Here is a 12070-nt window from a genome sequence, read left to right as displayed (position 1 = left end):
GTATATTCAAGATTATATTAATGAAGGGAATTATGTCATATGGATAGTCCAGCAGCTCTTATACTATTGCTTAGAGCATTTGCACAGAGCAAAAAGTGAATTGCAGTATTTTTTTACTTTAGATGGTTTGTATAGCTAAAAACTTGAATGCTTCTATAGTTAAGGAACATATTTACATGCAGCAAAGTGTTTATGACAAGCGTTGCAAACCCATGAAAACAATAAAATAATATTGTGATTATTTAGCATAGAAACTACTATTTTACTTTTACAACTTTTTATATTAAAAAAAAAAAACAAACTAAACCAACAAACCCTGAACAGTTCTTTTTTAGAGACTATGATTCATAGGAAGAATTGGTGGAGGGTGTGATAGAGCAGGAACAGAAATTTTGAACAACACAGACCCAGAATTTTTTCCTTTAAGAGTAAGTAGGAGTTCAGGTGAAAAGTGTTGGTGCTGGCCACTCTTCATTCAACATGGTGTTTTATGAATGAAGGTAAATCTCCAAAGCTAAGATACTGAACCAGTACCTACTATTGCTGGTGAGAAGAGTACTAGCAGATATTGGGTCAAACTGATAGCTGAGTATCAAAGGTAAGGATCAACTCTTATACATCCCCCATCCCCTTCAAATTATGTTCTTCAAATCACATTCATCACTAAATATATATCATGTTTTTGGTGAGAGAGGTTAGATCCACGTGAGGTTCACAAGCTAAGAGCAAATTTGGGGGTTAGGGGTTCCTGGGAAGCTGCTGACTATGTGTGCTTTCCTTTCACTGATAACATTGACCTCTGATTTCCAAGTCCTTTAGCTGGCCAAATTAGAGCATTAAGGCATTTCATACCATCATGAGCTTTGGCTCTGAGTATTTGATAAGCTCTAATCACAGAAGCAAGGAAGACAAACGGGGTCTTAGGTGAATTCTTTCCCACTCAGAAACAAGATTAGGGATTAGCAGTGCTACTACATTAGCAATTAGCAGCATTTAGTACCAGTACCACTGAATACCATCTGCCTATGCTTGTTTTAATAAAATAATAAGTCTTAGGCTTCAGCAGCTCTGTTTTGGATTAGGGGCACTTATGGAGAGCACATCCAAAGTAATAAGGCCATTATTGCCTCCTCCTCAAGATCTAGACGTTACAGGTTGTGCCTCCATTAGTTGTTACCATCAGAGAGAGGCAGAGTTCTGGGATAGCTGGGGAAGTGTGGATGCAGTGACAGCAGCCTGAAGGAGCAGTGGGCTGAGCTGTGACTCAGAGGACTGAGCAGCTTGTTTGTGCTTGTGATACTGGGTGGGGGCATCCAGAGAGTGTGCACATCTCTGCTGTATGGTGGTTGGAAATCTAGATGAAGTTGTTGTGACAGAAAGAATTGTAGCATAAATAACAGTAGTATGGAGTTGAATTTTGTTCCTTAGTGCTTATCAGATGGCGGGTAATGAAAGCACTGCACAGAAAGATGAGTTAGATTCTGGTAGAGCAGCAAATTTGTAGGCAAACAGAGCACCAGGAAAAGTTGCATGCAAAGTACAGTTATCAGCACCAAGTAGCAAAACCCTTGCTTGATCCTTGATCGCCCAAATTGCAAAACAGGTACTAAAAATTACCCATATCAGCCTGCTCATTGCCACCTCCTTGCCTCTCATTTCAATTTCTGTAAACACTATCCATGGTGTGCTGTGTCCTCACTGGAGCAAAGACCTTTATTTGAGTTGTTGACAATGTGAGATGAGCAACAGAGCAAAGAAGTGGAAGGGCTGTAACCCAACAAAAATGATACTATTTGTAAGTAGTGTAGCTTTCTTTCACAAAAAGCAAACTTTAAGATGGGCGTGTCAAATGTACTCGGTGTTTTTGCAAACCACCAACCATTTTTCTTTTGTTCTTGTTAAATAAATGCAAATCAACATTATCTCTTGATTTGTGTTTAAACTGTTTAGGAAAATAGGAATTCTGGGGAGAGATTTGAACAAGAGGAGAGGATTGTGGTTACGGAAGATGCTTGTGTGAAGGGGGCAATGTTAAGCCAAAAGTGTGAGGGCAGGATAAATAGCCAGCTCCCACCATCGGTATAGTCAAGGTGGGAAGGGCCGAGAAAAGGTGAATGGCTGTGTAGGATGAAAGCAGAACTCTGAGCCTTAAGGCCAAGGGCAAGTGTGGTAAAAAGAAGAGCTGGTGAAAGGATGTAAGAAAAGGGAGGGCAGACCTGTGGCAAAGGAGATCTCTTCAGCTGCTGCTTTCAGAGTGTTTCTGAGAGGCCCGAGGGAAGAAAGAGGTTCCAGCAGCGATGGCAGGGAAAGACATGAACTTGATGATGACTCTCAGTGTGTGGGCAGGAGGTGAGCAGTGGTGCTGTACTGTAAGTAAATGATGTCCCCAGTGATATCCAGTAGCAGCTGCTTCCCTCGCCCCATCGGTGTACACCTGCCTGCCTCTCAGCTGTCATATATTCCCTTGTTCCCTTCTTTCCCTGCCGCTGGGAAAATAGGCATCGCTCCAGGAGCTCTTACAGGTGTTACAGTGCCTGCCAGCCTGTGTACCTGCTGACTGTAGAGGCTGGGAGGGTTGGAAATGTACCTACTTTTACAGGTTTGCACTCTTGCAGCCAAGTGACTGATGTCATGTCAGCTCTTCCATTGAACTGCGTTAGCACCTCTGTGTCTGTGCTTTCTTCTCTTGCCTTGCTGCAAGTGCAGGGAAGATGGCACAACAAAATTCCCATTGGAATGGATGGAAATTGTTTCAGTACATCAGCTTGTGATGCCCTTTATTCTACCTATAAACAAGGAAGCAGCTCCAAGAACCTTCCTAACCTCGTTCCAAGTGAAACAAGATCTACTTATTCCGCTGGATGTTTGCCATTTTGTAATGAAGGGAAAACACTCATTCCAAATTGCTTGACTTCTTGGGCTCAAACTCAGCAAAAAACCTGTCACAATTACTGGCAAGGTAACAGGCATTTTATGTCTATTCATCATCCTTTTTCTCTAGTACATTTTCATGTCTGGCTGTGCTTCTTTGAAATGTTTCAAAGCTTAGGAAATCCCTTCATTGCCTCAACATATTTCCCTCTTGTTTAACTGGGAGGCAATCACACATGGGCTAAAGAAGTGGAGGAGGAGAATAAAGGGTAACTGAGAGTGAAGTCAGCCTCCTCTCTTAGCCAGATTAACATATAAGTGCAGTTACTACTTGTGTTTTGAATGATTGCAGCAATTCCAGGCACCATTCTCTTAGCTGACTTGATTTTGGAGAAATCCTGTGCAGGAAAGTTCTTTTGCTATAAATCCGAGCCCTGTGGAGTGCCTGCCCTTTCCTGTTCAGGCGTTGCTTGTGCATTCCCAGGAGCAGTGCCCAGGGAGGGCAGACAGTTGTATCTGCTGGGATAGAGATGTGTGTCCAGACAGCCCTGTGCTAACTTAGCAACAAGGATGTGCAAATCAGCGTTTCTTCAAGGCTGCTATGCCAACCACTGAGGTGAGGAAGGTGCTTTGAATAAACTATTTTCTGGAAATTACAATTAGGAAAAAGTTATCTTTTGGGGGTTCACAGAGTCTTCAGATATCGTTCTTCTGAGATAATCTTCCAGTGAAAAGATCTGTTTAGCCCAGGTGAGGAAATGCCTTTGAAGATCCACCTGTTTCTGAGGAGTACAGTGGTTAGTAAGGAAGGAAGGAATTCTTTGAAGCTTCCAGAGCAACAGCTGAATGAAACCTCTGTGGCCCCCCATCCACTCTATACTTGAGCAAGTCAGAAGATTGAGGTAGCCAGGAAATCCTCTTTGTGAAGGAGACCTCTCCCCATATCTTTCTTGCCAAAGCAAACAGGAACTAGTCACTGTGCCATAAAACTGCATCCAACTCTGTGAGTAGCCTTCCTGATACACAGCCCTCCTTGTTCTGGAGGAGATCTCAGTTCCACCGGGAGCAGGCTTTGCCTGCGGAAAGTTTGTTTACTGGAAGGTTGAGAAAGGATTTGGTAATTTTTGAGGGTGGTGTGAGGACAACATGCATTAATGATGACCCTGAGGCTGAGAAGCAGAACACCATTAGCCCATCAAAAAGAGCAGGCAATATCTAAGTGACAGTGGCAGAAGAGAAAAACATCTTATTTCCCCAGTGGTAGTTTGCCATAACAGCTCCTTGCTATAGTCTTCCTTCTTTTCTTCCAGGATTCATTTTATGCATCTCAACCCTGAAGAAAGTTAAGTATAGCGTACAAGAACTACAATAGCACAGTATAAGATTTATTGCCATTAAGTAGAGGAGGAAAAAAACTGAAAGTTATGCATTCTTGCCAGGTTTCCTGGAAAGCATCTGATTGTCTTTTTTTATCTTTTATTTCTGAAACTTCTATAGAAGCCTCAGTGATCACAGTAACTGCTACTAGAACATGAGACTTTTCTCTGCAAGGATTCTTCTGTGTTATATCTCCAACTCTGAGTTTCAGAAAAATACAGGAGAGAAGTATGGAAGTTTTCATATAAAACATGTTGGTATAGTTACATACCACAATCTTTAAAAGCATGGCATAATCTTCCCATACCTCCAGGATCCGGTAATGGTGGTAATATCTATGCAGTGGTGTTGCTGACAGTTCCAGTATGCAACAACCAGCAACCAGCATTATGCTCTTTTCTTAAGAACCCCTAATGATGAGGGATTTTCCAGACTGCATAGGAAATTTCTGCTTTAGCAGTCTGGCTATTTTCAGCTTCTATTTTATTCACACATTCTGTGTCAATATTAAGCTCTTCCTAGAGTCTGCTGTCAGTTGAGAATTGAGAAGGACTATCTTAGTAAATTCCAAGTTCATCTGAACATTTTGGTAAGAAACTGTTTGGGTTTGGTTTGTTTTAAATCAAGGAAGTGAAATTTGAAATCAAATAAGTGTAATTTTTCTCATTAAAACTGCCCTCCACTGAGGGGCTGGGAGGACAGCTCAGAGGTGGATGTAAGTTCTCCAATTGGTAGCAAGGAGAAATACCAAGTCCCTGTGACACTGGCAGTGAATCTTCACAGTTCCTACATGATCTGCTGCTCAGTCAGCATTTAAATCAATGCAGCACATGACTGGGAAAGGTTTTCCCTTTTTTTGTGTGCCTTCCTTTAAAGGTACATTTCACAGCCCAGTATGATACTGTAAGGGCAAACATTTACTTTTCTTTGTGAATAGTAACATTCTTATGCTTATAAAATCAGACTGTCTGATGGGAGAAAAAGGCCATCCCATAGGACAGCATAGCATAACAGCAACCAGGGGGAATTCCTCATTTTCTAAATGCATTAAAATATAATCATATAAGATGTACTGTGTTTGCACTCTGCCAATTTTAACTTTTTCCCTGTTTTTTTCCTGATTTCCTAACCGTTCGTGTTGCTTATTTGTAATAGTAAGGAGTAATTCTGACTGCTGTGGTGAACTGTGGTGGATAACACCATGTGTCAGAGGGGAGCTGATCTCATTTCAGATGGGAAATGTAGTTGACTTATTGCTCAGCACAAGATAACTCGAAGTTTTTTGAATTTTTCTGTGAAGCTGTAGATACAGAGCTGCAGCTGGAAGGACTTAGTGTTTTCTCTGATCAGGCACAAGCAAAAGCCACTGGATGTACAAGCAGGTCACTCCTCACCCATCGTATTTGTGGATGTTGTGAGGCTCCAAAGGAAGGCAAAGGCCCTGTGTGAGAGGGTGGTGGGCTGCAGCAGGCAGTGGATAGAGACAAAGGGTAAACCACCACCCACAGTGTTGTGAGGTGTAGAAAAAAATTGCACAGGTCTAATCCATCATGTTTTGAGCTATGTGGAGTTTCAGAGCACTGAAAATCACGTGCCCCAGGAAATCTGCCAAGAAGGAGATGTTCTAGTTGATAATCCTGTGAGCATTTATTGCATAGTTTTAGGTCGCTATTCTCACAAGTTCTACTTCGTGTTCCCTGTAGAATTTGTTCTCAAGTCGAATGGCAAGTTGGATCTCAGGGGTCTGCCTGAGACATTAATCCAGCATTTGATATTTCAACAGTGAGGGCAAGCAGCACTCCAACAGACATTCTAGTTCTGAACTGCATCTTTTATAGGGAACTTTTTGAAGGCATTTCAGCTTTATTACTGAAGGAAGACATCTTCAAAAGTTTCCTGATTTACTATTCTATCTTAAGAACAAAGGGAGAAATTTACAGAAGATCAGACAGATAAAAATAGACTGAAAAGACAGCAGATGCTGTTGATACACTGAAGAATTCAGAACATTACATTTGATGGCTATTTTGTTTGCTGATACCACGATTTTAGTGCTAATAACCTACACTGAAGTTGCACATATTCTGAAGATGTTTTTATCTGCAGTTTTTTGTGATAAGCACAAATAACTCTATTTTGAGTTGCTCGCTGTGTTTTGTCATCAAAAAAAAATTAATGACGATGTCGTCTGAGGTTTATTGATTTCTCAGTTCATGTTTTTAATTGTCGGATGGGAAAGGACCATATGTATGAAACCTCTAGCTTTAATTCTTTAAGACTTGACAAAACACAGTATTGACCAAAGACAAGCTGCATTCATATAATGCATCTTTTCATCTGTGGGGAGTCAGAACTCAGCCAGCAGAATTATTACTTCGTATTCTTTGCTACCAGTAGAAGCTCAAATAGCAAAATGGCAAAATTAAATTCTGAATAGAGACTTGCACCCTCGCTCTTTTTTTTTTCTTTATTTCACCACAGTGTTTTCCTGAGATGTTAGGGATAAAAAAGGCTAAATATATTTTTAATTCTTTGTCTCTTAATTCTTTTTATGAACTGTCTGAATAGGTTAATAAAGTACTACAAAAACCAGAACCTCCTTCCAAGGGAATGAGTGCTGTAGTGCTCTTTTCCTAGAAAAGAGTAGCTGTTTGTTCATCCATAAGGACAGATATTACACTGGACATACAGAGTTTATTTTGCTTGATTTCTCCTGCCCCAGTAGTTATTTCAGAGTAGCTGTGTGGTTGGTTTTCCTAACAAACTGTTTCTAAAGTGATCGAGTGATCACATCCTTTCTTCATCCCTCTTTGTAATGTGAACTCCAGGTTTCAAGATCCTAGAGATATTAAATTTATATTTTTCATCAAGACAGATGATCAAATAGAGCAAAGATTAATTGCTTAGCTCTCCAGCTTGCAAAGTGAGCTCAGTCCTTACTCAGTGCTGGAGAATTTCCCCGTGTTTCCAGCCAGGGTGATCACTCCTCTCAGAAACTGAGAGAGAATTATACTGTCCTAACAATTTTGATACTAAGCAGAAATATGAAGGTTATTTGAAGAAGACTCCTTTTTGAACATGGAAGTGGGTATTTTTATTTTTTTTCCCCTGTTGCAAACAAATAGTGTGACCTAAACATTAATTGCTAAGTGGAAGTCATCTTTTTTGGAGAATGAGTTGTGTATGTGCCAGCACTGATCCACCTACTCCAGAACTGACTCTCCTTCATTTAAGGCAACAGGAGCTTTGAACAAGTAGACTGGCAAATAATTAGATCCAAAGTGCACATTCGCATATGGTTCTACCCTCCCCTGTGCTGCACTAGATTTAGCTTAGTGTCAAGATGAATGAGAACCAGACTTCTAATAGGTATTTGTCCTACCTTTTGTAATGCTGTCCCTTCCTCCTCCATTTCTTTCTGGAAGCTTAGATAAGACTTTTGTTCTAGTCTGTGTGTGAAGCAGTAAATTATTAGTACTAAAATATTTTGATATATTAATAGGGCACAAGGGTCTATTAGGCTGAGTTAACCTCTTTGCCCATCAATCCCAGCAAGTGGAAAAAGGTGTTCCTTCAGTATAAATTACCTGCAGTACCTCATACTTGAAGACATCAAAGTTATTTCCTTTACTGTTTTTCTCCCTCAGGAAAGTAGACTTTATCGCTATCTCCCTTTGACCTCAGTAACGTCTTTCCTCCTGGGAAGAGAAAAAGCCCAGAAAGTGTCTCTGCATAATTGCTTTCCTCCTCTCTTTTTTTGTCCTCTTTGTGGCTGATACAGTAATATAGTGACCCCATATTATAATCAATGTCAACTCCTAGTCAAATGGAATTTATTCTTTTTTCCAAAACCAACTCAAAAAATAGGAGTTAAGCAATCACAGTTTTGCCTCCCTGGAAGGACTGGGCAGGGTGCAATTTTTGTGTAATGTGCCAAGCATCTTTTTGTTTTACTTTCTTTTTTTAAAGAAATGAGAATCTACACTGGAACAGCCATCACTTTGATGCTCTAATGATCATTACTGTTGTAGAAAGAATCTCTGTCATTTAATCTTGCTAACATGTCTTTTACCTCTGTGATAATATTAATTAGTACTTTTTAGTCACTGTGATTTAGCTCCATAGTGAAATTTTGTGTAAATGAAAATGTAACAGCTGGATTAGGAACTTGGAAGATATGATTAAGTCAGCTTGTCACATCTGAGAGGGGATCTTTTTTTTTCGGTGCTGGTTTTCTGTCTCTCTGCTCCCCTGCAGTTTTGAGGAAGCAGTATCGAACAGTCTGTTAGCCAGGTAAGACACCTGTCCATCTCCCCAGCTATTCAGGGGCCTTTCTGACTCAGTCAGCCCTAGGACACACGCTCACTACAATGTACTGCTTCCTGCTCGGTCACAGGGAGGCTGGTTTTACGCAGCCAGCTGTTTGCACTGCCCCTGAACACACAGAAACATGTTCTTCAAAATTCTGTTTGTCTTCGTACAGTGGCTGCACGCTCTATTTAAATCCTTTTATTTTTACTTGACTCCATATGATCAAATATATACAGGATGTGGCCTTCATACGCCACGAGATGAAGGATTCATCAGAGCATGAAGAAACATCCCGGCTACATCTTGTTAAAGAAGTGCCTTTGTGCGCGCACGCGTTGGTTATGTAACTGCCCTGGATGTGCAGCAGCCCTGCCTGCTGCTGGCCTGCTAGGCGCCACTCAGGGAAGCAAATACACTTCTTTACAGTCTCACTTGAAGTGTACAGCGTTACATCCATCAGAGGGACAAATTGGGCAGGCGAAATTAATGATGGAGCCGAGACAAAGGTGCTCGCGAGGCTTCCAGAGTTTGCTGATAGTGTTCAGAAATAAAATAGCGCTGGCATCTCGCTGCTTTTGAATTAGCTCTACAGATGTAATGGTTTTATTTATTCGCTATGGCTCCTACAAGGCCACTGCAGTTGTGAGGTGTGTATCCTTATCACTACATGCTCAGAAAACAATCATAACTGGATTAAATTGCTAGGATGCACTCAGTAGAATTGCCTGATTTTAACCCTTATGCCAAAGCTGAGGCCTGAGGCACAACCATGTCACCGTATAACTCTAACCACAACTTGGTTGTTTGTCTTCACAATGTGCAAGTCAAGGTATCAGGCCCGTAATTCACATGTGTGGTTAAACACAGCTTCCCTTTGCTTTCAGCCTTTCAGGGAAACAAACTGTGTTATGCTTTAGCAAACTGGGCGTAATTCATTCTGTGAGCAAACCAAACATGGAATTCATGAAAGAAGGACATATGCATATTTATTTTCCTGTTGTTTTCTCCCACAGAATGATATCACACCATTGCATGTTGCATCAAAAAGGGGCAACGCAAATATGGTCAAACTCCTACTTGATCGAGGAGCTAAAATTGATGCCAAAACAAGGGTAAGCTGAAGTGTGAATGCTGTGAGTGACTGCATGGAACTATTGCCTCTGACCTGTTTGTTGCTGTAGAGCTTAAATCATTCATCTTCCTGGCAGGCTACTACAGCTGCACTGCATTTATTTTTTATGAAATGGTTGCAGTAGGATGCTTACATTTTGCATCTCTTAAAGCAGTGTGAGAAACACCACGTATATGGCAGAGCTCAGAACCAACCATTTTCCATGTTCTCTGTACAGTATTTAATTAGGAACTGCTTCTAGCTACTTGGGGGTGGAGGTGAATGTACAGGAAAATGCTAAAAGACAAGAATTCAACTAAGATATTTCCGAATTTGTATGCTAACAGGGTAACTTTGAAGTGCAGTGTGTGTTTGCCTTTCACTATCCACAGGGCAATGTCACAGAACACAGTGTGGCTGATGAGTCTCATGCAGCTCAGCCTGTGTGTGATGGGGTGCTTTGCTGCTGGCTGGAACTTGTTTTCCATCAGGTTGACACCTAACTCTACCCCCTGAATGACTTTGGAACTCAATGCATATGGTTATGCCTAAATACTGTAGTTAAAACCCAACCAAACCAGGGATATTTTATTTAATTACTCAGTGGAAAGAAAAAATAAAGGGAAAAAAATGCAGCTGTTTGGAAGAAAACCTAGAACTGTGGTGCTGTGGGCTCTCATGTCTTTGCAACACACTCCTGTGTGTGAGAGGTAACTCTCAAAAGCTGTCACTGTAATTTTTTGGCAATTGTCATTTTCTTGAAATACTAGCTTATCACCTATCTCTCTTCCATTTCTAATTAGTCTATATAATTTCCACCAGAATCATTCTAAACAAATGAAATTAATAACCTAAGAATAGTTTTTTCTACAGTTATTACTGTATCCACAGGTTTCTGTTTGGTTTCCCAGTGTTTCAGCAGTCTCTGAGATTTCCTACCGGGCTTGTTAGGAACATTTGTATTTTTTATTTCTGTGGCAAATTCAGAAACTGGGTCAATTTATTTTGTCATTTCTTCATTCTCTCCACATGTTTTTCTTTAGTTCTTCTTCTCTTTGACCTTTAGTCGCTGATGATTTATTCGTAACTTTTTTTTTTCCTAATTGGGGAACATGGAAGCAATGACTTTACATGGATAATACAAACAGTGGGTATAATTTCTGGGCTAAAGTATCATCTGCCTACATGCTACATGGGGGTTGCCAGGCTGAGGGGCGTGAGCCTATGGTATGGCAGGGAGGGCCACGTGTGACAGATGTGCATTTGGTCAGAGTGGGGAGAAGGAGACTTGCAAGGCACTGTGCATTTCCTCTCTTACAAGCATTTGTGTGGCCCACTGCAGCCAAAACATTGGGGACTACTACCTTAAATAGTTGGGAGTCCAGCTTGCTCTTTTCTTTTAGTTAGGAAAATTCGTGATCCGCTTCGTTTCCTGTATCACAGGCTCCAGAGTTGGACACCGGGATAGTTTATGTAACTAAAAATACAATCTGGGACGGAAACAGGATCTAGGAAGAGGGCAGAAGCATTAACAGCTCCTGAGTCTGGCAGAGCTTCCCAGTGAGGCAAAAGGCAATGGATGACTGATTTGTTTTTTCTGGCTTCCCCCAGACTGCCTGTTTCCCCAAACAGCCATCCTTTCCATCAGTCAGAAGGGATTTGCGTAACTTCTGCTGCTTGTGCTGTACGTGTGTCACTCACCGGTGCCCTCTCTGGCGTTACCAGAGGCATCACTTTCTGGCAGTCAGTGAGTAAGTGGAAGTTCTGCTCCCGGCAGCACTGACTCATCCTGGCGAGGGTTTGCCAGGCTGTGGTCTGGGCGGCTGTGCCTCTGCCAAGGAGGCTCAGGGAGCCCAGCAGACACTGCATGGCTGGGAACAGGGAATGGCATCGCTGGAGTACATCAGGAGGGATTTAGAAATCAATAGGAAAAGCAGTAGAAGGCTGAGGGTAATGTGGTGCTGGATGAAAAAGGGCATTGTTTCATAAGTGTCTGCCTAGTTCTCGTAAACAAGAGCAAAGATTAATTGCTGTGAGCAGTTACAACATACGTTCCTGCTAAATCCCTCTTGTTATTCCTACCTGACCCAGTGTTGTTTTCCAAGGCTGAACAATTAAGATACGCCAATTTTGTAGTCATTTCATTTTTTTAAGCACCATCCTTCTTTTCAATGTCCCAGATACAGAGTGGCCTTACAAAATCACAGGATGACAAAAGCTTCAGCCATATCCTTTTGCAAGAGCATCACCACTACTGAATGTATTGAAAGGCAAAGAGCAACCAAGGCTGTCTTTTCTGATACATGTGTCAAGTCACATTTATCAGCTGGATGCCCAGGCAGAGCCCAGTCTTGAGTGTTCTGCGAGGGGCAGGTGCTGAATGCACACACAGCTTGATAA

General features: G+C 41.4%; 1 protein-coding gene across 7 annotated transcripts in view; it reads left to right on the top strand.

The window, feature by feature from the left end:
- ANK3 (ankyrin 3) overlaps positions 1-12070 on the top strand; it is a 209230-nt gene that overhangs the window by 74513 nt on the left and 122647 nt on the right. For all 7 annotated transcript variants that reach the window (XM_032695161.1, XM_032695158.1, XM_032695157.1 and 4 more), the window contains one exon: positions 9573-9671. In XM_032695161.1, the coding sequence (XP_032551052.1) occupies positions 9573-9671 (99 nt within the window). The remainder of the gene's footprint in view (positions 1-9572; positions 9672-12070) is intronic.

The sequence above is a fragment of the Chiroxiphia lanceolata genome, chromosome 8 (assembly GCF_009829145.1).
Source record: "Chiroxiphia lanceolata isolate bChiLan1 chromosome 8, bChiLan1.pri, whole genome shotgun sequence".
Taxonomy (NCBI): domain Eukaryota; kingdom Metazoa; phylum Chordata; class Aves; order Passeriformes; family Pipridae; genus Chiroxiphia; species Chiroxiphia lanceolata.
Note: the sequence above shows the minus strand (reverse complement) of the source record. Positions and strands in the feature narration are given on the sequence as shown.